Source organism: Pseudophryne corroboree, chromosome 2, assembly GCF_028390025.1.
Source record: "Pseudophryne corroboree isolate aPseCor3 chromosome 2, aPseCor3.hap2, whole genome shotgun sequence".
In the NCBI taxonomy this organism is placed as follows: Eukaryota; Metazoa; Chordata; class Amphibia; order Anura; family Myobatrachidae; genus Pseudophryne; species Pseudophryne corroboree.
The window spans coordinates 414,790,113-414,816,822 of NC_086445.1; the positions used below are offsets into that span (position 1 = coordinate 414,790,113).

The 26,710-nt window shown below is 40.1% G+C and overlaps 1 protein-coding gene across 12 annotated transcripts in view; it reads right to left on the reverse strand.

Moving 5' to 3' along the window:
• The window catches only part of DMD (dystrophin), a 3,641,189-nt gene that overhangs the window by 1,982,823 nt on the left and 1,631,656 nt on the right, over positions 1 to 26,710 (reverse strand). For all 12 annotated transcript variants that reach the window (XR_010221499.1, XM_063953479.1, XM_063953476.1 and 9 more), the window contains one exon: positions 12,449 to 12,643. Coding sequence is in view for 11 of the 12 variants with exons in the window: in XM_063953479.1 (XP_063809549.1) it covers positions 12,449 to 12,643 (195 nt within the window). In the remaining variant the exon portion in view is untranslated. The remainder of the gene's footprint in view (positions 1 to 12,448; positions 12,644 to 26,710) is intronic.

A 26,710-nucleotide genomic window follows, 5' to 3' on the forward strand; every position in this document is an offset into this window, starting at 1 on the left:
CCGCTGTTCACGGCAATAAGAAATTCTGCACCACTTGAATATATTAAAAATCACATCCAGGGAAGGGCTTCTATCAATGTGCAAAGTAAAGTTATTGCTGATGTGATCATTTTATTTTGTGTAGCAGAACCCCCAGCAACCTACTGTGCATCAGAACACGCATGTGAGAATGGGGCTGAATCCAAAGGACGCCACTACCTGTAAAATCTGGGATATGTAGCCTATAGACTTCACTTTCCGGAACTTGGGGATCTCACAATAGAGAAACCCCCATAGACTCCGATGGGGCAGCTATGGTAATCGGAAACGGGAACAGCAGCATAACTCTCCAATATCTGCTGCAGAACCCCTGTAATACATCCCGTGAATGCTTAAATAGGGAGATTTCCTACAAATTTGTTATAAATATGCCCCAAAGTGAAAACAGACCCTAATCTTTTAAAGTACATATTTTCCATTAGCTACTGTGAATACAGTATGCCTGTGTGTTTGCATGTTTATGTATCAGTGTGTATGAATAAAATAGCCATCACTTCACTGACTTTGTGTTTTCTATATATAGGTTTTAAACAAAACACCTTGTATCTCAGTTGTCCTTAAGAAGTGTAGTGCCTTACCGTATTTCTTCCTTTTATCCAGAAGTATTGCACACAAGCCCCAAAGAAACAAACAAAAAAAATAAACAAATAAAAAAAATTAGTACAAGACTTCCTACAAAGTCTTGCATGACAGATAAATACCCAGGGGAACAAAGCCAATCTTGGTCTACATCATGCAGATAAACCCTCTTGTCCTGTGTAATCCATCAGCTAAATAAGATCTAGGCAATGTTCTGATATGCTAAGTAAAAAATAAAAATTATATCTATATATATATATATATATATATATATTTATATATATACAGTACAGATTGTATTACTGCCGCAGAGACAAATCAAATTGTCCAGCAATTTAAACCTGTCCAAAAATATTTCAAACAGGTTCATAAAATAATATTTTTTTCTAGTTCATATAATGCTAACCTAAATACAGTGACAAGCTGCATTAACAAAGCTACAGTATCTATAATTGATTGTAATGAAACTTGTTTTTCTGTGTTAGAGTTATATTAACATAAACAAATGAATACAGCATTACAGTAAAAGTTGTCTACTAAAGATTGATAAATCAATAGAACCTTCAGGAGCAGTACTGACTTGATGCACACAGGACCAAGCAGCTTAATTTCACTTAAAGATGCCAATGACTATCTAGGATGTATAAATGGATAGTACAATGGCAGCTAATTGGAATGCATCCAGTTGTTAATATACTGTGAAAGGATTGAACGCAGGGATGGTGCTAAGGTGTTCGGCGCCCTCCTGCAAACTATAAATGTGCGCCTTCCCATACTTTACAAAGGGATGGCGTGCACTGGAGAAAGGGGTGTGCTCTCACAAGGAAAGGGCATGGCCACACAATAATACCCATATTTCAGATTACACCACACAGTAACACAATCATATTCACATTACACAGCAAGTAGTAGTGCCGCTTATACACATAATACCCCTAGTAGTAGTGCTGCTTATACACATATTGCCCACAGTAGTAGTGCCACTTATACATGTATTGCCCACAGTAGCAGTGCCGCTCATACATAATGCCCATAGTATTTATTTAGCTTATTTATTAACAGTTTCTTATGTAGCACAGAAAAATATGTTGCACTTTAAAATTGAAGTAGTAGCGCCCCTTATACATAATGCCACCAACAGTAGTGACGCTCATACACATAATACCCCCAGTAATAGCACTGGTTTTACTTAATGCCTATAGTAGTAGCACCCCTTACACATAATGCCACTAGTAGTAGTGCTGCTTATACATAATGCCCACAGTGGTAGCGCTGCTTAAACACATAATGCACTTTACAACTGAAGTAGTAGCACCCCCTATAATAATGTCACCAGTAGTAGCTCTGCTCATACACTTAATACCCCCAGTAATAGCGCCACTTAAACTTAATGCCAGTAATAGTAGCACCCCTGATACATAATGGCACCAACAGTAGTGCTGCTTGTACATAATGCCCTGAGTAGTATCACCCCGTATACATAATGCCCATAGTAGTAGTGCCCCTTACACATAATGCCCACAGTAGTAGCACCACTTAAGCATAATGCCCACAATAGTTGTGCCGCTTATACATATATTGCACATAGGCACATAGTAGTAGCACCCCTTATATAATATATAATGCCCATAGTAGTAGTAACACTTTTACACATAATGCCCATAGTATTAGCATCCTTTATACATAATGTCCACAGTAGTAGTGCCGCTTATACACATAATGCTCATAGTATTAGTGCCCCTTCTACATAATGTCCACAGTAATAACGCCCCTTAAACATAATGCCCACAGTGGTAGTGCCAATTAAACATATAATGTCCATAGTAGTAGTGCCCTGTATATGTAATAGTAGCAGTGCCTCTTATACGTAATTCCCAAAGAAGAAGGTTGCATGTTGGGGGTGTGATCACGGCAGCTGCATGATGTCACATACAGTCGCTGAGATTGTGAACACGCCGGTGGGGCTCCTGCGGGCGCAGCTGAGCTGCGCCAGCAGTAGACATCACTAATTTTTTCGATGAAGCAGAAATTGTGAAGCGATCGCAATTTCTGCTTCATCAAGGGGGGAAGGCGGCGGTCAGCATGCTAGGCGGCTTTGCCCAGCAATGAGCGGCCCTCAGCATGCTAGGAATAGGATAACAAATTATGCCTGAATTAGGCACTAAATACATTCTATATGTGATTTTTTGGCAGGCAGCTGCTTTCACTGAGTTCCCTGTTAGCCAGAACTAAACCACAAACCATATACAACAATAGTGAGTGAACACCCCAATGATAAAGGTGTAATAGGGCCTAAAATTATTAATGATAAAACACATCTAAATGAGTATAATTTATTAAACTCTTTTAGGGTAGATAGAAACTAAATATTCCAATTTTCACATATTTATTAGAAGTGGCTTCCACATAAAATCATAAACATGATAAAACAAAGTCCTTTCCTTAATAATTTCTTTCATCTAAAGATATACCTCTGATTAAGTCTTGACAAGAGACAAAGGGCCTAATTCAGCGTTGCTTGCAGCAGAAAATTTGTTAGCAGTTGGGCAAAACCATGTGCACTGCAGGGGGGGGGTGGCAGATATAACATTTGCAGAGAGAGTTAGATTTGGGTGGGTTATTTTGTTTCTGTGCAGGGTAAAAACTGGCTGCTTTATTTTTACACTGCAATTTAGATTTCAGTTTGAACTCACCCCACCCAAATCTAACTCTCTCTGCACATTTTATATCTGCCTCCCCACCCCCTGCAGTGCACATGGTTTTGCCCAACTGCTAACAAATTTGCTGCTGCAAGCAACGCTGAATTAGGCCCTTTGTCTCTTGTCAAGACTTAATCAGAGGTATATCTTTAGATGAAAGAAATTATTATGACCTCGATTGTAGATGCATACCTAATACGAACACTCTGATCCGATTAGTGAGACAAGCGACTCTTTTTCCATGTCATATGACCTGATTTCTCATAGGGTTATTATAAAACATCAATCTGTCAATTGGCCATCTGGTTGTTATACATACTATATGGGGGTGTGGTTCAAAAGATCTACAGTAAAAAGATAGACAGTCAATAGGTCGACCCGCAAAAGCTCAATAGGGTGTGATTGGGACAGTGTGCTTTTACTTGAAGTTAATGTGGAGTGGCTTGTTTGTATAGAGATGGAGCAATAACCAGCATGGTGTAATGAGCTCCAGTCCAGGTTTTCCTAGGACCAGTGGTAAGCCATGAACAAGATTAATCAGCAGCACCTGACATCTGCCTTTTAAATTGTGTCAGTGCAGATCCACAGGGCTTCCGATGGTGAACCAGTCACCTGGACGATAGACTGGGGGTATAGGGTTATGGTAGGAAGTCATAGGGATGTGTTACCAACTTGCTTGTGAATTGCAAATTGCCATGCTGTGAAGTAAACGCTGTCTGATTTTAACCTGATGCTGTTTACCTGCCTGAGAATAAATGAACTGCTTGAACCTTTTAATCCAGCGTATGTGATCCTTTCACCAGGGTCAAAAGGTCAACAGGGTCACAAGATTGACCTGAAAATGGGCAACACAAAAAATGGTTGGCACAAGTTTTTTTGTTTTGTTTCTTTTTTGGCATCATTTTGTATGTTTCACCATATCTGAACCGAATTAATGTAAATATGTACACTAACATGCTCTCTTCGGGCAAGGTAGTCCATGAGGATGGTAAATAATGAAAATGTTGGAAAAAATGTAAAAGTGTTTTGATAATATATGTTTCGGCCATTGTCGTATTGACCTTTTGAACCTCTTGACCTTTTGAAACGAAAGCTTCACTGCTCATTTTAATCGCAAATTGCTGAATACTGTAACTCAACAGACTATTTTTTTGTTATGAATATAGCAAAGTACACATCAAATTTAGTTCTTACCAAAAGCAAAACATATTGTTAATGAAAATCAAGTGTTGATTAACTTACATATGGCTTTACAATTATGTTATGATGCAAGAGAAAACTATAAATGATTCTGTTTTCTGATAAACTGATCCAAGTTTCCCTGCTTAGATGTCTGCTCTGTCATCCAGAAAGGTTAATATATTTAGTGAATGCAGTATCAATTTTAAGAGTAAGACATGGAAGGCCATCTGGGCATCCTGCACAATTGAAGGACAAAAATTGGCATGGTGTTTTGTGTCTTTTTTATCTGTGTAGATTATTTATTGTCTGTTAGTGAGAATATAAAAATTGGCTTTTATACAGTATCTACCCTGCTAAATCAAGTTTATTGACCTCCCTCAACTTTTCTTTTGTCTCAAAAGTGGAGTATTGAAGATGGTAAAACAGTGATCCATAGAGTTCCATTTGGTATGTAGTACACATAGGGTCCACTTACCATATTTAAGCCCCCTGTGTGTATGTTTTTCACCTTTGGGTGGTACAGTAGATAGGGGCCCTTCCACACTATTGCTATTTACCCACATGTTTCACTAATGAAATAAGCTAACTTGAGACTGTTACCTCCTGGCTGGGTTACAATCTCCTAACTAACAATTTAATCAGTACCCAAATAGAACAATTGCTATGGACATTATACTGGCCAGTGTTTACTGCATGAACAATCGTCATACCCATGCCACTTTTGTCTGTACCAGGGCTACACTTTCATGTTAATATGAAATCGTTCAGTTAGAGATGCTGGAAAAAACAACAACCTGGCATGGGATATCTAAATTAAATACCAGTTTTGAACAACAGAAAACAGTGGTGCTGCTTCATGAGCAAATTACATATCATCCCAAGTAGTCTTTAATTTAATGTGTGATTTATGAAAGGTGCGCCTAATTACACAATAACACCTTGCCAAGTAACCAATCACACTGAAGTACTCTGGTAATTCATGACATATAATAAATACAGTATACAGTACAGTTTCCTTTTTGCCAATGGTATTATTATTATGATTGTTTATTTAAATAGTGCTCAGATATTCTGCAGCCCTGTAGAATCAGATTTTGTATTCATTTGGAGACGAATAGAGCTTACACTCTATAGTCTGTATCTCAGACACACAATCACAAATACCACTACAAAGACTAGTATCATTACACTATTTGTTCCATGCAAATCTATAACAGCTAAAATAATCAACCTCCGTTTCATTTCAAGCCTCTTCACCAGCAGCTGTACAATTTATTCAATGCCGTTCTCTTTTTTACAGCTTTATAACGTCAATGATGAATTCTTTTATGAAGAAATAAATATTCATTAAAGGGAGTTAGATTTAAATTATGTCCCTTCTAAAAGACAAATAATTGTGAGATTTATCTGGATGGAGATGGAAATATGCCTGTAACCATATTCCATGACAATTTAATAGTCTAGCGAAATTAAACTAGTAGACATAGTTACTTGCATCCACAGCAATCCATATAATTAAATACAATACTGGATATAATATATAAAATATATGTGGAAGAAAAAGTGATTAGATATACATATAAATCAAAACCACAGTTTCGCATTTTAATATAAGGGATTGCTAGCTGAGCAGCTCTCCAGGATAAAAAACTCTGTCAGGGTCATTGGCACCCCATCGTCTATAGGACTGAACATTTAAAGTACATAAACAAGGACACAAGTTAACCAATTAGCAATGATTTATATTCTTTATGACCATTTTATACATATAAACCCTTCTATTAAAAGTAATTGCTGCTAATAAAGACTATAAATAGTGCTGGCAAAATGTCTAATTTGATTAACATGGAGGGGGGAGTTGCTGCACACTGCGAACTTAGATCATTTTATCGTATTGTTCCTATGAAAGTGATTTTGCATTATGTCCAAGGAGAACAGAAAACTTGAAAGTTTGATATTTTACTCACCAAAATTTTAAGCATTTAATTTGCCCATGTCAGGCAAATCAGTATTGACCAAAAGATATACTTGCACAAAAAGGTAAAGTCTTGCCTAACACTATAGCCAGCTGTGACATGCAACTTGGGGGGTCATTCTGAGTTGATCGCCCGCTAGCTACTTTTAGCAACCGTGCAAATGCATAGTCGCCGCCCACGGGTGAGTGTATTTTCGCTTTGCAAGTGTGCGAACGCGTGTGCAGCCGAGCAGGACGAAAATATTTTTTGCAGTTTCTGAGTAGCTCTGGACTTACTCAGCCCTTGCGATCACTTCAGTCTTTTTGGTCCTGGAATTGATGTCAGATGCCCGCCCTGCAAACGCCTGGACACACCTGCGTTTTTCCAGACACTCCCTGAAAACAGTCAGTTGCCACCCACAAACGCCCTCTTCTTGTCAATCTCCTTGCGATCGGCTGTGCGAATTGATTCTTCGTTAAATCCATCGCCCAGCAATGATACGCTTTGTACCTGTACAATGCTCCTGTGCATTGCGGTGCATACACATGTGCAGTAGCGAGTAGTGATGAGCGGGTTCGGTTTCTCGGAAACCGAACCCCCCCGAACTTCACCCATTTTACACGGGTCCGAGGCAGGTTCGAACCATCCCGCCTTGCTCGGCTAACCCGAGCGCGCCCGAACGTCATCATCCCGCTGTCGGATTCTCGCGAGATTCGGATTCTATATAAGCAGCCGCACGTCGCCGCCATTTTCACTCGTGCATTGGAGATGATAGGGAGAGGACGTGGCTGGCATCCTCTCCGTTTATTGTAGAAGTTGATTGGTTTATTGCTTAATTGTGGGGAGGATTGGGGAGCTGCTGTTAGGAGGAGTACAGTGCAGAGTTTTGCTGATAAGTGACCACCAGTTTTATCCGTTCTCTGCCTGAAAAAAACGCTCCATATCTGTGCTCAGTGTGCTGCATAATATATCTGTGCTCACACTGCTTAATTGTGGGGACTGGGGAGCAGCTGTATTATATAGCAGGAGTACAGTGCAGAGTTTTGCTGACAGTGACCACCAGTATACGTTGTCTGCCTGAAAAACACTCCATATCTGTGCTCAGTGTGCTGCTTTATTGTGGGGACTGTGGACCACCAGTATAATTAATATTATATAGGAGGAGCACAGTGCAGAGTTTTGCTGACACAGTGACCACCAGTATACTATATATAGCAGTACAGTAGGCCACTGCTGTACCTTCCTCTGTGTCGTCATTCATTAAGTATACTATCCATCTACATTCTATACCTGTGGTGCATTTTAGTTTTGCAGTTTGCTGACACAGTGACCACCACTATTCTATATATAGCAGTACAGTAGGCCACTGCTGTACCTACCTCTGTGTCGTCATTCATAAAGTATACTATCCATCTACATTCTATACCTGTGGTGCATTTTAGTTTTGCAGTTTGCTGACACAGTGACCACCACTATACTATATATAGCAGTACGGTAGGCCACTGCTGTACCTACCTCTGTGTCGTCATTCATTAAGTATACTATCCATCTACATTCTATACCTGTGGTGCATTTTAGTTTTGCAGTTTGCTGACACAGTGACCACCAGTATACTATATATAGCAGTACGGTAGGCCACTGCTGTACCTACCGCTGTGTTGTCATTCATTAAGTATACTATCCATCTACATTCTATACCTGTGGTGCGCCTCTTTTTTTCTTTGCATCATGTGCTGTTTGGGGACAATTTTTTTGAAGTGCCATCCTGTCTTGACACTGCAGTGCCACTCCTAGATGGGCCAGGTGTTTGTGTCGGCCACTTGTGTCGCTTAGCTTAGTCACACAGCGACCTTGGTGCGCCTCTTTTTTTCTTTGCATCATGTGCTGTTTGGGGACAACTTTTTTGAAGTGCCATCCTGTCTTGACACTGCAGTGCCACTCCTAGATGGACCAGGTGTTTGTGTCGGCCACTTGTGTCGCTTAACTTAGCCATCCAGCGACCTCGGTGCAAATTGTAGGACTAAAAATAATATTGTGAGGTGTGAGGTGTTCAGAATAGACTGGAAATGAGTGGAAATTATGGTAATTGAGGTTAATAATACTATGGGATCAAAATGACCCCCAAATTCTATGATTTAAGCTGTTTTTTAGGGTTTTTTTGAAAAAAAACACCCAAATCCAAAACACACCCGAATCCGACAAAAATTTTTCGGTGAGGTTTTGCCAAAACGCGACCGAATCCAAAACACGGCCGCGGAACCGAATCCATAACCAAGACACAAAACCCGAAAAATGTCCGGTGCACATCACTAGTAGCGAGCGATCAACTCGGAATGACCCCCATAGTTTCTTGATCTCAGATATAAGCTTCTAGGACTTCCAAATGCTAAAAATGTCCAACAAAATTACTACCATGATAATGGAATTAAGAATGGATACTTAAACCTATGAAAAGAAGAAGCTATAAAGGTCTATGATTACACAGATTTTCGCCAACTTACTTTCCCTTGCATTACTCTGCTTAGCACAGCATTCTCCTCTACGGTAATCAATGCTACAGCCATTTATAGAGCATAATTAGAGTTAGAATAATGCTGAACATAACTGTAGCAATATGTACATGGACTAGTTCACCCTAAATAAGCCAGATGAATATCTTCCAAGTGGCAATTGATTTGTGTAGCACACTTTCTATTGAAATCATCCACTTGCTTCTATATAACTGTACTTCCAGTGGGGCTTTGTCATTCTGAAGAAAATCTACTGTATCTGTCTTAAATATACTAACAGCATAGTTCAATAAGATTTAATGGTGTAGCTATATGTTTTCAAATATATTTCAAATCTATCAACAGCTCAAGATTAAAGTATTTGTGGATTAGCATGCTGATTTATGGTTTCTGTTATTTTACAATTAGACAGTTACGAAGTGCGTAATAATTAATCAGGCCACACATTAATTGTAGGTAAAAGATAGCCTACTATAAATCATTTGATCTTGGCAACGGATAACTCTTTCACAGAGGAAATATATAAGACATGTATATCCTACTTTATAAAAATGCATATTATTTGGCCTCAGCCCCTCATTCAGTATCAGTTGCAGTTTTGCTAAATTATCAAAACTGTAATTGCTTGTGATCGCAAGCTGTGGGCCACCTAGCACAGGGAAAGGCCGCCCAGCATGCTAATGGTGCCATGCAATGCAATCACAATTCAACTGTGATCACATCGCTGAATAAGTGACAGCACCCCTGCTTCTGCAGCCTGGGTTCCCATCGCAGTGACCACCTGTGATGCCACGCGGCCACCCCATCCCTATTTTAGCCATTCCATCCCCCATAAAGCAGCATTGCCATCCCGCACACGCCTCTGCCTGTCAATCAAGCAGAAGCATTTGCATCAATGCGATTAGTTTGCATTAGCCAGCCCACACAGAATGGTCCATATGTGTGTGCACTGGACCAAAATGCATCCAGATGCGATCACATCGCAACAGCAATGCATGTTGCATAGGGGCCTAAGTACAAACAAACAAATAAAACAAAACAAACTAAATAGCAAAGCGTAATCCAAATAAAGTTAATATGTTCATTTGTATCTACTGGTCAAAACAAGAGGCGTGGCTACCATAGAGGCATGGAGAGCAGCTGCTATGGGGCCCAGAGATGAGAGGAGCCCACCTTCTCTGCAAAAGTTACATGAGTTACAGTATATACATTTGTCACCTTTGGGTTATACATTGGCACCATAACAATCTCTTGCCATGGGGTCTGCAATATATCTTGGTATACCCTAGACCTGCTCATTGTAATATTGTATAAAATGAACTGGAGGGCATTATAATGTTACATAATATAAATATGGGCAATGAACTGTAATGTGGCGTAATATGAACTGGGGGCACTGTAATGTAGAATAATATGACCTAGGGACACTGTATGTTATAATGTGAATCAGGGGCACTTTGCTGCATAATGTGTACTGGCAGCCCTACAATGTGACATAACGTGAACTAGGGAACTACTATGGTTCAGAAAATGCACTAGGGCACTATTATGGGGCATAGAATGAACAAAGGCTGTGGAGATGAGTCTCTCTAGAAGCACATGAACAGTGGTCCCTTCAATATGTTGCTATATGGTCAACAAATTTCTGGCTATGCTCCTGGGTCAAAATAAACTTGTATACATGTTAAACATATCAGATTTCCTACATACACACACCCAGGGTCGGACTGGCCAAAAGGAGTACAGGGGAAACCCCCGATGGGACCCACTGACTGTGGGCACAAGCCTTCCTCTAGTGATTAGGTTCCAGACTGTGCACTTGAGTTATACATTATACATATGTTACATTATACTGCATAGGATTATGGTGTATTTTCTAAAGTGCATGCCTGTCATTAACCTGGTATATTAGCATGCATATGCTAATAGTATTTATTTTATATATTTATCAAGGGGCCAAGACCATGCACTCTCTAATGGTTAGTCAAACCTCTTTAGTGACTGGCCACACTCCTATATATGGACCCCTACTGCTACATCCCCTCAGTGGGCATTTATGTTCCAGTCCGACATTGCAGAAACCCCATGTTTAACTCACCACATTTCTCCTTCTCTACTGTGTCTGTATCAGGCTGATAATTCCCTCAAATTGCCTTAAATCCTAGGGAGATGTCCTCTATTTTTCTACAGTACATCGCTTGTCTGTTCTCCCCTTCCCCTGTAAAAGTTTTTAGTAACCTGTTCTTTGCTTTCTTTTCTCTGTGCAAATGTTTGTAAAATGTATGTGTCTGTTTAAAATAAAGGATTGTTTTATTGTCTATATTTAAAAAAAAAATGCCAAAATAAAATTCCATGATTTTACTCACAGTTGACTAAACCTTGCATTATATAGTGACTTTTCACTCCTACATATAGACAAAAGGTACTGTGGAACTAGTTAATGCCTGGATCTGACACAAATGGAATCTCTTTTTTCTCATTCATGTAATTTATTAGATCAGTTAGTCATTTTGTCACATTTGTCCTATTATTCCTGACAGTCCTGCATCAAACATCGTGAATAGAATTATGCATGGCATTTTATATGCACTGAGTGGTTTAAACCCCAAGGTCGAGTTAGGACGCACTTTCCAGCAACTGGCAGTTAAAAAGTGCTTCTTGGTTTCTAGGTTACTGGGCGGATTCTTAGTAGGTATAAGTTGGTGTTGGGTGTTGTGTGGTGATTAATATTTATTTATCTATCTGTTGTGATAAGGTTTCCAACTTTTTTTTCTTTGGAAAATACCTCCCCTCCACCCTGTTTTACTTATCAACTTATGTTATTGCTTATGTTATGTTTTGTTGTAAGTATGGGAAAGAAAGGTAGTAGTGGCCATCTGGGAATACTATCATTCTTGCGGTGCCCTAGCCATCAATACTCCGGTCATGCTGATTTTACTCTACTTTGGTTAATGGCAACTTTGGTCCAGATGCGTCTTTTGTTTTATAGGTAGGAGAGTTTGGATACCTTGAGTTATTGTTGGTGGGCTGACAGTAGGCCCCCCATTTAGTCTTTGTTTGCATATGGCCTTACTGAGTTCTCACAATTCTTTCTTTGCCACCAACCATACCTTTTTTGAATGTGAATATAAAGCTGAAACTTTGACCCCATCTTTTAAGTCTTTGTGTCTTTATCTAACATAAGTTGGGGTTCTGATAAATTCTAGGATTGGCAAGCTGATATCAACCATTGGGGTATGTGTATTGCAGACAAGACTTCCTGCACTTCCGGGTCAAATATTTACATTACAGTTGACAAGCTTTCATTTTGCAATTTGGCTTTTGTCTATCTTTTTAGTGGTTGGTCAAATTCTATAAATTAACAAAATCAACTGCCCAATACTGAACCATGTTTGGGCGCCTTTAAGACATAAATTTTTTAAAAATATTAGGACATGCAATTATAATTATATATAATTATTAGTGAACAGGATAATTTTCTTACCTTGAGACATTCATCTTGTTTATCAAGATCTTCAAAGTTTTTTTTATTCAGACATGAAGAGTTGAGTAGAAGATCTACCTCAGCAATAGACTGCAGGAGGCGTGCAATCTCTGCCAGGTATGTAGAAGGCACATTAGAGGCATCAACTTTAATTCCTTCAGTCATTGATAGAGTGCGTTCTTCATGAACAGTTTGCTAATATAGACAGATAAGAAGTTTAATTTCTTAGTAAATTAACAAATAGTCTAGAAAGCATTATAACATAACTACCATTACAAGTTATACATTATAAAATCTTGGAAATTTTATGCAAATAATTTAGCTTTAAAAACCAAAGTAGAGAATCCCTTATACTTATAATACTGTACATGGTGACCACTAAAATGCGCTAATGAAAAAGTATAATCATGTAGCAGAACACATCAAACTAAGTGGCTATACATAATATATTTATATAAAACATTATTTCTAATAATTTAGCACATAGAAATAAATAATCAACTGTAAACATAGAACTGGGTCTGATATAACAGTAAAAAAAACTGCATTGCAAGGTACAGTATAACAAATTGGATGATGGACTGCAGGTTCCAGGATAAAATGTAAATCAATTTAGAGTTATTTTTGCACTTTAGACAAGTATAACTGAAATAGCAAGCAGGGTCATTCCTAAGGGGTCTGGGTGACCCAGGTAAAGACTCCCCCACCCCCATCCTTTCGCCATTAGCAATATAATATATTTTGTTTATAATTTGGCCATATCTGCTCTATAGGGCACTTATAATTTTAAATGTAGCAGGAGGGGTAAGATATAGGGAGAAATGAGACAAAGGACTTAATGGTCCTTATGGGCAGCTTTTAAGGATGACATTACTGTATGTAATAACAGTGGCAAGAGGGCAGGGGTGTTGGGCAGGAAGGATAGGAAAGAGGGGGAACAAAAGAGGTGTAGTAAGTACAGATGAGTGGGTTCGGTTCTCAGAGAACCGAACCCCCCCCCCCCCCCCCGATTATCACGTTCCGAGCCAGAATCAGAGTCCATCTCAGGACTTCCTGTCAGACTCTGAAATCAGGACGAGGCAAAACGTCATCATCCAGCGGGTTTTGGATTTGATATAAACAGCCGCGCGTCACCGCCATTTTCACTCCAGACTTGGAGAATGAGGAAGACAGCCCTCTGTCTCTCTGTGCATGGTGGCGTCAGATGGGGTCAGTGGGTGCTCTGTAGGGATGCTGTTCCTGTCACTGTGGTGTCCCTGTGCTGTTAGTGGTGCTGTCCTGGCTTTCACTGGTGTTTCATGTGCTGTTAGGGGTGCTGCAGATGTACATGGGTGTTGCTGTCCTGGCTGATACTGTGTTGTAAAGGGGGCAGGGGCAATGTCCTCCTGTATGTTGTGAGAATACAGGGGTGCTGGCCCTGTCTTGTATACTGTAAAAATTCAGGGGTGCTCTTGTTAAAATAAAAGTACATCGGCCCTGTATGATGTAAAAATTCAAGGGTGCTGTGGAAATAAAGGACACTGCTCTGTGTGCTGTAATAATAAAGGGGTGCTGTCCTGTGAAATGGAGATCAACAAGTTAAAGGTAAAAATATTTGAAGATCATGAACCCCTTCCAGTTCCTAGTACTAGTGTTGAAGCTGCTGCTGCCACCATTCATGACATCTACGATGCAATTCCATCAACGTCATGCTAAGGCCAATGCGCAATGTCATAGAGGGCATGTAAAATCCAAGAAGCAAAAAATAATAATCAGAAAAAAAATGTAAGTAGTCCTGCAGGCCATGTCACTGGCATGACTGACAAGTCCTCTACTAACCGGGATTACTTCAGAGGATCTTTGAGTGTTATCCCAGAAAGTTAGTCGGAAGACCACTTGTACTACATCAACTAAGCAATTGACTGTCCAACAGTCTTTTGCGAGGAAGATGAAATATGACAGCAGTCAGCCTGTTGCAAAGCGGATTACTGAGGCCATAACAACTATGCTGGTGTTAGACGTGCATTCGGTATCCGCCATTAGTGCAGTGGGATTTATATAGTTGAAGGAGGTACTGTGTCCCAGGTACCAAATCCCTTCTAGATTCCACTTCACTAAGAAAGCCATTCCTGGACTGTACAGGGACATTAAGAAAAGTGTCCTCAGTGTCCTGAAAAATGCGGTTGTACCCACTGTCCACTTAACCACGGACATGTGGACAAATGGAGCAGGGCAAACTAAGGACTTCATAACTGTGACAGCCCACTGGGTAGATGTATTACCTCCCACAGCAACAACAGCAGCAGCACAAGTAGCAGCATCTCACAAATGCCAACTTGTTCCTAGGCAGGCTACGCTGTGTATCACCAGTTTCTGTAAGATGTACACAGCTGACAACCTCTTCTGGAAACTGAGGGACATCATCACACAATGGCTTACCCTACTTAGACTCTCCTAGGAATTTGTGATATCTGACAATGCCACCAATATTGTGCATGCATTACATCTGGGCAAATTACAGCACATCCCATGTTTTGCACATACAATTAATTTGGTGTTGCAGAATTTTTTTTAAAAATGACAGGGGTGGGCAAGAGATGCTGTTGGTGGCCCAAAAGATTGTGGCCCACTTTCGACATTCAGCGACTACGTGCCTTAGACTGGAGCACCAGCAAACACTCCTGAACCTGCCCTGCCATGACCTGAAGCAAGAGGTGGTAACGAAGTGGAATTTAACACTCTATATGCTTCAGAGGATGGAGGAGCAGCAAAAGGCCATTCAAGCCTATGCATCCACCTACGATATAGGCAAAGGAGAAGGATTGCACCTGACTCAAGCGCAGTGGAGAATGATTTCCATATTATGCAAGGTTCTCCAACCCTTCGAACTTGCCACACGTGAAGTTAGTTCAGACACTGCCAGATTGAGTCAGGTCATTCCCCTCATACAGAAGCAGCTGAAGAAAATGAAGGAGGAGCTAAGATGGAGTGATTCTGCAAAGTTTGTGAGACTTGTGGATGGAGCCCTTTATTTGCTTTGCCAGGATTCAAGAGTGGTCAATCTGTAGAAATTAGAGCACTACATTTTGGCCACCATGCTAGATCCTAGGTTTAAAGCCTACGTTGTATCTCTCTTTTCACCAGACACAAGACTGCAGCGGTTTAAAGACCTGCTGGTGAGAAAATTGTCATCTCAAGCAGAACGTGACCCGTCAACAGCTCCTCCTTTATTTTCTCCCGCAACTGGGGCTGCGAGGAAAAGAATAACATTTCCTAACCACCCGCTGGTGGTGATACAGGGCAGCCAGGAGCAAGTGTTGACAGCTGGTCCGGACTGAAGGACCTGCCAACAATTACTGACATGTCTACTGTCACTGCATATGATTCTTTCACCATTGAAAGAATGGTAAAGGATTATATGGGTGACAGCATCCAAGTAGGCAAGTCAGACAGTGCTTATGTACACTGGCTGGAAAAAAGGCAACTTGGAGGCCCTTGCACAAACTGGCTTTATTTTACCTAGGTTGCCCCTCTCTGGTGTGTACTCCGAAAGAGTGTTTAGTGCAGCCGGTAACCTTGTCAGCGATCAGCGTATGAGGTTACTTCCACAAAATGTGGAGAAGATGATGTTCATCAAAATGAATTAGAAATTCCTCCAGGAAGACCTTTACCAGCAATTGCGTCCAGAGAGTACATAGAGACCTGTGATGGTGGATTCCAGTAAGGAGGAATTAATACTCTGTGAGGAGGAGGATGTACACAGTGAAAGGGGAGAGGAATCGTAGGCTAAGGACTCCATCTTGCCTCTGTAGAGCAAGTTTGTGCAAGGAAAGATTAGTTGCTTTTTTTGGTGGGGGGATTAATTGCTTCTTTTTTTGTGGGGTCCCAAACAAACCAATCGTTTCAGCCACAGTCATCTGGCAGACCCTGTTGCTAAAATGATTGGTTTGTTAAAATGTGTGTGTCCTGTTTAGACAACATAAGGGTGGGTGGGAGGGTCCAAGGACAATTCCATCTTGCACTTCTTTCTTTCTTTGCATTATGTGCTATTTGGGGCCTAGTTTTTAAAACTGCCATCCTGTCTGCCACTGCAGTGCCACTCCTAGATGGGCCAGGTATTTGTGCCGCCAACTTGTGTCGCTTAGCTTAGTCATCCAGCGACCTTGGTGCAACCTTTTGGCCTAAAAACAATATTGTGAGGTGTGAGGAGTTCACAATAGAGTGGAAATGAGTGGAAATTAATGTTATTGCGGTTAATAATACCATAGGATCAAAATTATTCCCAAATTCTGTGATTTTAGCTGTTCTTATGTTTTTTCAAAAAACATCCAGATCCAAAACCAAAACCCGAAAAGTGTCCGCCGCACACCTCTAGCAGTCAGATAGGGGGGAGGACTGAGGGGCTAGCTGTAAAGCCTTATAGGATAGTGTATGTAAATATGGTTTTACCTTGAAAAAGATCCAGTCTGTGGATAGAAATGCATTGGTGAGGACAGTTCAGCCTGCATTGAGGGAGAGTATACTGAAGACTGAAGGAGGATATTCTCTGCAGCAGGGCTCCATTTTTTACTGCAACATTTGAACTCTCCCCAATACACTGGTATCTATTTTTATATTATAAATAAAGGGATTTCTGCTTGTGAACCCCTTTCTGTCACTTGTCTCTCCTAACATGGTTATTGTGAATATCCATATCAGAAGACATATCTCCATCAATGGGACATAATATGTTCGATCTCCGACATCAGTAGAAAAAGACCCATCGGATGTGCCCTTCTTTCATCTAAGTTAATGAGTTTATCATTAACCACTTAACTGACGATTTATTTAGCCGAAAACCGCTCCGAAATTGTCGTTTTTTTTTTAATGAGTGAATTAAGTGAAGAACATGACTTTAGCCCTATCCCAAATGATTTTAGTTAAAAAAAGGAAAAAAAAATATTTTATTTTTATTTTTTTTGTAATTTTTTTTCCCAAACATCAAAACATTGATCGGAAACATCGCGACCATGGGAACATCGGGAACATCGCGACTATAGTGGCTTTCATTTTGAAAGTAAGGACAGCCTGCAGGTATGCCGGAGGGGTCAGCGGGTGGCTGCCATTGTCTGCAGCTGCTGGAGGGGGGGGGGGGGTCCTGCCGTGCTGACCGATCAGCAGTGATCGACAGCACGGCAGACACAGGGGGAGAGTGCAGGGTGGCAGAGGGACCTTCCGGTCCCTCTGATAGCAGCAGCGGAGGGAAGTTTATCTTCCCTGCCACTGCTAACACTCTCTATCTAACTGGTTGCATCATGCAGGCATGGTCACATCTGATGCGACCATGCCAGGCAAGTGGTTTTAAGGGAGCATCCCCTGCCACTTTATACTTACGGTGAAGGTGATACTATTAAGAATAAAAGACCTATATGATGTCCCTGTTTGTTCACACCAAATGTGTGGGTGTAATGTTTAGCTGACATCCCCATTAACTTCAAACCTTACGTGGTGATACAGTATAAAACAACTGACCCACTGGTTAAACTGTATTACACAATGATATGTTTCTATTTTATTTTTTTCATGTAAACCTCACAATTGAAATTAAAGAGGAGAATCTTCCTTAAGGAAATGAAGGGATGTGTGGTTATTATATTGAGCCCCACTTGTGCACTATTGAATTATTTTTATTGCAAATCTACCAGGGACAAAGAGTGTGGTCTCCATTTCTTGTGCTACATATACAGTAGGCTGCTGTTTTGTGGAAACAGGAAAACACCAACTGCACATTTTGACATCTCTATACAACTTGGCCCTGCCATCTCCAGCTAGAAAAAGGGAACAATGCTCTGCATGGTATAGTCAAAAATATAAGAGCTGTCTCTACACTAACAATTTCGATGCAAAAATGTCAATAAGGAAGCTCTCCCCCACTGTCATTGTGGGGAGATGTGCCTGGTGCGTGCTGTCCAGCTGCAGTGATGACTAATGGCCTAATTCAGATCTGATCATAGCAGCAAAATCTCTCTCTAATGGGCAAAACCATGTGCACTGCAGGTGTGGCAGATATAACATTTGCAGAGAGAGTTAGATTTGGCTGGGTTATTTTGTTTCTGTGAAGGGTAAATACTGGCTGCTTTATTTTTACACTGCTATTTAGATTTCAGTTTCAACACACCCCACCCAAATCTAACTCTCGTTGCACATGTTATATCTGCCCCACCTGCACTGCACATGGTTTTGCACATTAGAGAAAAATTTTGCTGCTGCAAGTAGGTCTGAATTAGGCCGTAAATATCAGATACCAAGCAACAGGCTCCTCGCTTCTAAATCTTCAGTATCAATATCTTTTCCATCATCATTGGCAGAGGCCAACATCCCCATGGTGTGCTGCCTGGGAACAGCCACTGAATCTGCCAACTAATACCCCTTTTCCACTAGCTCCTTAAAACACGGGTAAATGCACAGGGGCGTGCATTTACCCGTGTTTTGCCCTAGTGGAAAAGGGTCCCCCTGCAAATTCCCGGATCAAGTGATCCGGGAATCCTTACCGGGTAGCTTGCCAAGTTGAACACGTGATCAACCCGGTAAGCTGTCTAGTGTGAATGGAAGCCATGTCAAGGCGACACAGCTCCCGTTCACAGTGTATGGGAGGGCAGCGCTGGGAGATCATGTGATCTCCCAGCACCGCCCCTGCCGCGTCACTAGCCGCGTCACCAACCTGGCAATATGCCGGGTTGGTGAGCGCTGTGGGAAAGGGGGCTGTAGCACGGGTCGCAGCCATGTCAGGCAACACGGCTGCGACCCGTGCTACAGTGGAAAAGGGGTATAAGAGACAGAGGCTGCAGTCCAGCACTAGACATGGGAAGCTTAATTTCCTCCCTCTGATTGTCAGGAATCCAGACACCAGTGAACACAGTAAATGAAGCTCAATTAAATAAATAATAATAATAATAATAATAATAATAAAAAATGTTTTGAATGTCTTATCTGGGTAGCAGATAGACAGGTCCCATGGGGGTTGGCAGGCTGAACCAGCTTGTGCAAACTCCCCACCCCTCAGCTAGGGCACCTGGTGAATGCTTTCTTGGCCTAACCTCTAGTTACAGCAAGTAGGACGCAAAAGTGGTAAATGAATGTCTGCGAAATCAGGAACTGAAAGTTCTGGTAATAAAATAGTGTTCATTGACTTATCACATGATGCAACTTTACAAGTATGAACCAGCTATATTCACCAGGGTCCTGTGGTGCATCCAGTAAATGATGGCTGCTGTGCAAGGTAAATGTGGCTACTGATCGCATACGGTCTCAGTGCTATTAGTGGCTTTATGAAGGTAAGTGCATAGACCGGGGACATGTGGTGAGTTAAAAGGAGCCACTGGCTAGTACCAGAGCAGATTTACACAAATATATGAGCCAAAGGTTTCATGTGGGCATTATACACAAGTGCAGAGGTATAAACTGGAAATTTGGTGAGTTGGTGCATCACCTGCCATAGATTTTTTACTCCAGAGTTTTGACTATAAAAATTATTAAAAAATATTTCTAACATTTTCTTTGTAGTTTTCATGTACTTTATATAGTCCAAACTGTAGCTTATACGTTAGTATGACAGAAAAGGCTCTGCCTCACCTACCTCACCCCACCACACGTCACTGGCAGAGACAGATGATTCTGATTTCAGAGTTCCAGCAGTAGAAGCTGCTGGAACCTTTGTATACAGGGTTGGAGAGCTCATCAGAAAATGTACCAATAGCAGAGAATATCCAATGCATTGGCAAAATATGGCATACCACCTATGACCAGTTTCATCTCATTTTCCAGAGGCTTTATCAAAGAGTTACAATTTCAAAATCATCCTTGAACCTGCAGTCTATCATCCAAAAATACATTCTAAACTTGCATTGCAGCTTTTTAGTTTTTAGATTTGAAGGAGAGAGATATTTGGTAGATTTGCATGCTTAGGCTGGTATATACGAACCAGTTGATACATTTCATTTCTAGGTGCTTAATTATTAGAATTCATTTTTTATACAAAGATATATTATATATATGCCATTATTTTGACATGTCTTGAATCTGTTCTGCCATATCATTCTACTTTTTTTTTATATAAGCACATTTCCACTTGAGGTCTTCTTTTTGCTAATTGTTCTGTGAGTGCACACATACACACTCACTCACTCACTCACTCACTCACTCACTCACTCACATTTGGAATCTTCAGCTATAATAATATTTAATTTAGTTACATTCACTACAGCTTATTCTGGTTACTAATTGCATTATAATACAGTATGCTTTAAATATTGCCTTAAATATCGCCTATTATTAGTCTATTACATAATAATCCAAAAAGATAGAAGATGAACACAATCTACTAACATATAAATATAAAACAGTATTATTTTGATGCAAACATCTATAGAATAAACCAATCTGTATTTGAAATGATATGATTTACAAGTACAACAACCAAGTTATAAAAGAGTAGTATTTTTAGAATAACATACAATGTGTCCTCTTGCAGTGAGCAGCACCTCTATCTGACAGTACCCCTGCATCAAGATTGTGTTTTTCAAAGCGAAAAGGATCAATTAAGAAGTGCAAAGATGCAGCTCAAAAGTTTAAACATTTTTGCAAAATTTCCCCTATTTCACACATCTAATTTATGTTACAGCAATGCAGGAATAATAGGACCATCTTTCCTGTGTAATTTTTGGCTTTTTTATGTTTTACATTTGCAGAATTACACATACTGTACCTGTACAGCATAAAGCAAATGCACTTTTCCGTATTAAATACTCATAGGCATAATTTATTCTTATGTATTTTTTGTACTACAGGTTGAGTCTCCCTAATCAAAAATGCTTGGGACCAGAGGTACTTTGGATATGGGATTTTTCCGTATTTTGGAATAATTGCATACCATAGTGAGATATCATGGTGATGGGACCTAAATCTAAGCACAGAATGCATTTATGTTACATATACACCTTATACACACAGCCTGAAGGTCATTTTAGCCAATATTTTTTATAACTTTGTGCATTAAACAAAGTGTGTCTACATTCACACAATTCATTTATGTTTCATATACACCTTATACACACAGCCTGAAGGTCATTTAATACAATATTTTTAATAACTTTGTGTATTAAACAAAGTTTGTGTACATTGAGACATCAAAAAACAAAGGTTTCACTATCTCACTCTCACTCAAAAAAGTCCGTATTTCGGAATATTTGGATATGGGATACTCAACCTGTATTACAAAATGCATTTAAAAGTTATTGTGTGGTGCAAAGATGCACTATGGCCATATCCTAAAATAATATTTCAAAAGTAACCATTGGAGGGATATTTTGATATCACCATAATCATGTAATAAAGGGCCCTCAATTACTTAACTGACTAATATTTTCCCCCAAAAAGATGCTTACAAATGTGTCATTTATTAATGATTGATTTAGGTTAACAACAACTTCTATTTAAAATATATCCATTACAATTTTTTCCCCCGAGACACATAACATTAATATTGTTTGCCAATATAGCAGACCATAGATGATCACTCCATTGCAACATTACAGATTTACATTTCCCTCTCTGCAGTGATCAGCTGCCACACCAGGCACTGGGAGAGGAAACAAGGATGCAGCGGGTTCCGGGAGGTCCCTATTAGATTGGCATCTGCCTGAAGATAATCTTCCAACAGCCGCCCAGTGGGTGTTCTGACTGGTTGAATCAGATTCAACTATGTCAGGGAAAGCCCAGCCTGGTGTGGTGGCATATGATGTGACCATGCCAGACAAGTGGATAAGGAAATCTACCATTCCAGCATCACCTGCAGATTGAGTGATAATGTGGATCTTGATTTGAAAGTATGTTTGAAAATAAATGGTTTACAAAATAACAAACAATACCCCCTAAAAGAGAAAGACAGTGTATCCTTATTACCTGTATCTTATTCGATTAATATATATATATATATATATATATGGCAAAATAGAAAAACAGTGGCACTCCAGGATTTATATGGTGAAAAGTTGTATTGAAAAAAGAGTCACATAAAAGCCGACATTTCAGGGCTCGTAGCCCCTTTATCAAGGTGTGAATGAGCCCCGAAATGTCGGCTTTTATGTGATGCTTTTTCAATACAATTTTTCACCATACAAATCCTGGAGTGCCGCTGTTTTTCTTTTTTGCTGTATATCAATATCCATTCCGGAGGGCACCCAGGTAATTACGCTGTGTACAGAGGGAGTGCCGGGCACCATATAAGCTATACATACATATACACTGCTCAAAAAAATAAAGGGATCTCGGTACCTAATGGCAGTCAGGCTACCTCTGGTGAGCACATGGAGGGCTGTGCGGCCGCCCAAAGAAATGCCACCCCACACCATTACTGACCCACTGCAAACCGGTCATGCCGGAGGATGTTGCAGGCAGCAGAATGTTCTCCTTAGCATCTCCAGACTCTGTCACGTCTGTCACATGTGCTCAGTGAGAACTTGCTTTCATCTGTGAAGAGCACAGGGTGCCAGTGGCGAATTTGCCAATCTTGGTGTTCTCTGGCAAATGCCAAACGTCCTGCATGGTGTTTGGCTGTAAGCACAACCCCCACCTGTGGACGTCGGGCCCTCATACCACCCTCATGGAGTCTGTTTCTGATCGTTTGAGTAGACACATGCACATTTGTGGCTTGCTGGAGGTCATTTTGCAGGGCTCTGGCAGTGCTCCTCCTGTTCCTCCTTGCACAAAGGCAGAGGTAGCGGTCCTGCTGCTGGGTTGTTGCCCTCCTACGGCCTCCTCCACATCTCCTGATGTACTGGCCTGTCTCCTGGTAGCTCCTCCATGCTCTGGACACTACGCTGACAGACACAGCAAACCTTCTTGCCACAGCTCGCATTGATGTGCCATCCTGGATGAGCTGCACTACCTGAGCCACCTGTGTGGGTTGTAGACTCCGTCTCATGCTACCACTAGAGTGAAAGCACTAGAGTGAAAGCACCGCCAGCTTTCAAAAGTGACCAAAACATCAGCCAGAAAGCATAGGAGCTGAGAAGTGGTATGTGGTCACCACCTGCAGAACAACTCCTTTATTGGGGGTGTCTTGCTAATTGCCTATAATTTTCACCTGTTGTCTATTCCATTTGCACAACAGCATGTGAAATTGATTGTCAATCAGTGTTGCCTCCTAAGTGGACAGTTTGATTTCACAGAAGTGTGATTGACTTGGAGTTACATTGTGTTGTTTAAGTGTTCCCTTTATTTTTTTGAGCAGTATATATATATATATATATATATATATATATATATACAAGTAGAGAGTACCGGCTCTCCCATATGCAAATTGCAGCTGTGCGCCGGGTGCCCGTGCAAATGGACGTATACACAAGTGGAAGATGGCACGGCACTCCAAGGCGGCTTTTTAAATAATCACTCAGACGGCAGGAGTTCACCAACGTTTCAATGTATTCAACATTGTCCTCAGGCCTGAGGACAATGTTGAATACATTGAAACGTTGCTGAACTCCTGCCGTCTGAGTGATTATTTAAAAAGCCGCCTTGGAGTGCCGTGCCATCTTCCACTTGTGTGTGTATATATATATATATATAAATATATATATATATATATATATATATATATACACACACACACACACATTAAGTATCGGCGGCACTCCAGGAATAAATAAAACACAACACCAAGTGAGTTATTCCAACGTATCAGAACTTAGGCATGTGAAAGAATAACTGAACATCTAGTGTGCCCATCTCTACATATACGTGTGTGTGTGCATGCGTGTGTGTGCGTGCATGTGTGTGCATGAGTGCGCATGAAGAAGGCCCACACTCTGGAGGCTTCTTTACAATTGTGAACTTTCTTTTATTCCTTCCTACATTTCAAGATGAATTGCAGATGCCTGAATGTAAGAAGGAATAAAGGTAAGTTCACACTTTTAAAAAGCCTCCAGAGTGCTGCTTTCTTCATCAGCCATATGTCTGGTTGCTGTACCTAATGAAGGCCTAGTAGCAAATTTCCCTTACTCACCTGAGGAGTGATGGGTCGCTTACAGTATATTGCATATGGAAATATATATAAACAATAGAGCCAAAACTCCAATGGTAACTGTGAGTGGATAATGGCATTCGGTGGCCTCCGGTTACCTATCCTCAGTGGTATAGGACAATATAGTAGTGTAAGGCAGCAGCACTTTGTATGGCTGGCAAAGGACCACAAGATATATTGTAGCTGGTTGTATATATAAATAATTGAGCTAGCACTCCAATGCCAACTGTGAGTGGATAATGGTGTCCAGTGTCTCCAGTTACCTCACCCCTAAACAGGACGATACAGTTATGTGAAGAAGCAGCAGCACTCAGGATGGCTGGCAAAAAAACCAGAGGAGATCCCTGGTTGTATATCAGGGTCCTCTTGTGGTCCTTTACCAGGCATCCTGAGTGCCACTGCTTCACACTGATAGATATATATATATATATATATATATATCTATCAGCATGGCGGCGGCACTCAGAAGAAATAGATAAAACTGGCAGGTATATAATCAATGTTTCCAAGCTTTGCTCCACCATCAGGTTATTTATATATATATATATATATATATATATATATGCACACACAGAAGAGAAAAAAAGATCACCTCCTAGTATAATATGATGATGCAATGTCCAAATTGTGCTAAAATTAGATATTAAGTTGTCCCCTACCAAATAACAAAGAAAACATCCGATTATCTGATATGCAATCAGCGCTCCAGGAACCAGCAACTTCACAGTTCAAAGGAATTTTTCCTTTAATGTCACTTACAAAAATTTTTAAAACAAAGGTATCCAGTGTGTGATTCCATACAAACAATAAAATGTACCAGAAATAAAAATAAATTATGCGTGCGGTGTGAGAATAAGTTATGCACTGATCTGAATTCTAGAGGTAAATAGATACAGAAAGCCTAAATTCAATTCCAATGCGTTTTGTCAAGACACTGCATATGGCATCCTCAGGGGAATAAAATAACTAACACAGATCATAGTCACTATCCATGCAGAGAGTGATATCCCCACTGGAATGGGCAGCCTTAGTGAACTTTTTTTCTGTTAACTATAAACTGCAAACTAGAACTACTGCAGTAAATTGAATGCAACTGGTCAATTCTGTAAATACAACTTTTGTTTATTGGGTTCACTATGTATTTGAGAAAAGCCTAGTCCTAGATGCAGGGGTTTAATTGTGACTGCATACTTAAAGTAATAACACAAATTCTTCCGTACTAAAACATCATGCCCTAGCTGGCACCTTATGCCCTAAGGCAGACTCTTCGCATATACAGCAACTCTCTCAGATTCTTCCATTTCTCAATGCAATTTGAGGTCTCCTTACACCAATTATAGATTCAGTTATATATATATATATATATATATATATATATATATATACACTGCTCAAAAAAATAAAGGGAACACTAAAATAACACATCCTAGATCTGAATGAATGAAATATTCTTGTTAAATACTTTGTTCTTTACATAGTTGAATGTGCTGACAACAAAATCACACAATAATTATCACTGGAAATCAAATTTATTAACCCATGGAGGTGTGGATTTGGAGTCACCCTCAAAATGAAAGTGGAAAAACACACTACAGGCTGATCCAACTTTGATGTAATGTCCTTAAAACAAGTCAAAATGAGGCTCAGTAGTGTGTGTGGCCTCCACGTGCCTGAATGACCTTTGATAATTTTTGTGTGATTTTGTTGTCAGCACATTCAACTATGTAAAGAACTAAGTATTTAATAAGAATATTTCCTTCATTCAGATCTAGGATGTGCTATTTTAGTGTTCCCTTTATTTTTTTGAGCAGTGTATATATATATATATATATATATATATATATATGCATACTGAAGGCAAAAACTGAATAAAGGATTTAACAGTCGTACAAAAATGTATCTGCAATATTCTTTGGCCAGGTCCTGTGATATGGATTCAGAAACACTAGTTGAATTTTGCTGTGACGTAACAATTTTTCCTGGATTTTGTTGTATTTTACCTTTCTTCAGATCAACAGTGGGAAAAAAACATATTCTGTAGCATGTAATCCAGCCACCATCAAATATGTGCATATATAAAATAAAAGGACACATTTTTATTTATTTACATATTCTTAAATAAATCACTGATTCCTGTTTATTCATATGCTAATATTTCTTAATTAAACAGCTTCATGTTTATATTTGAACTGGAATCCTATATACTCATCTACATGATAATTTTT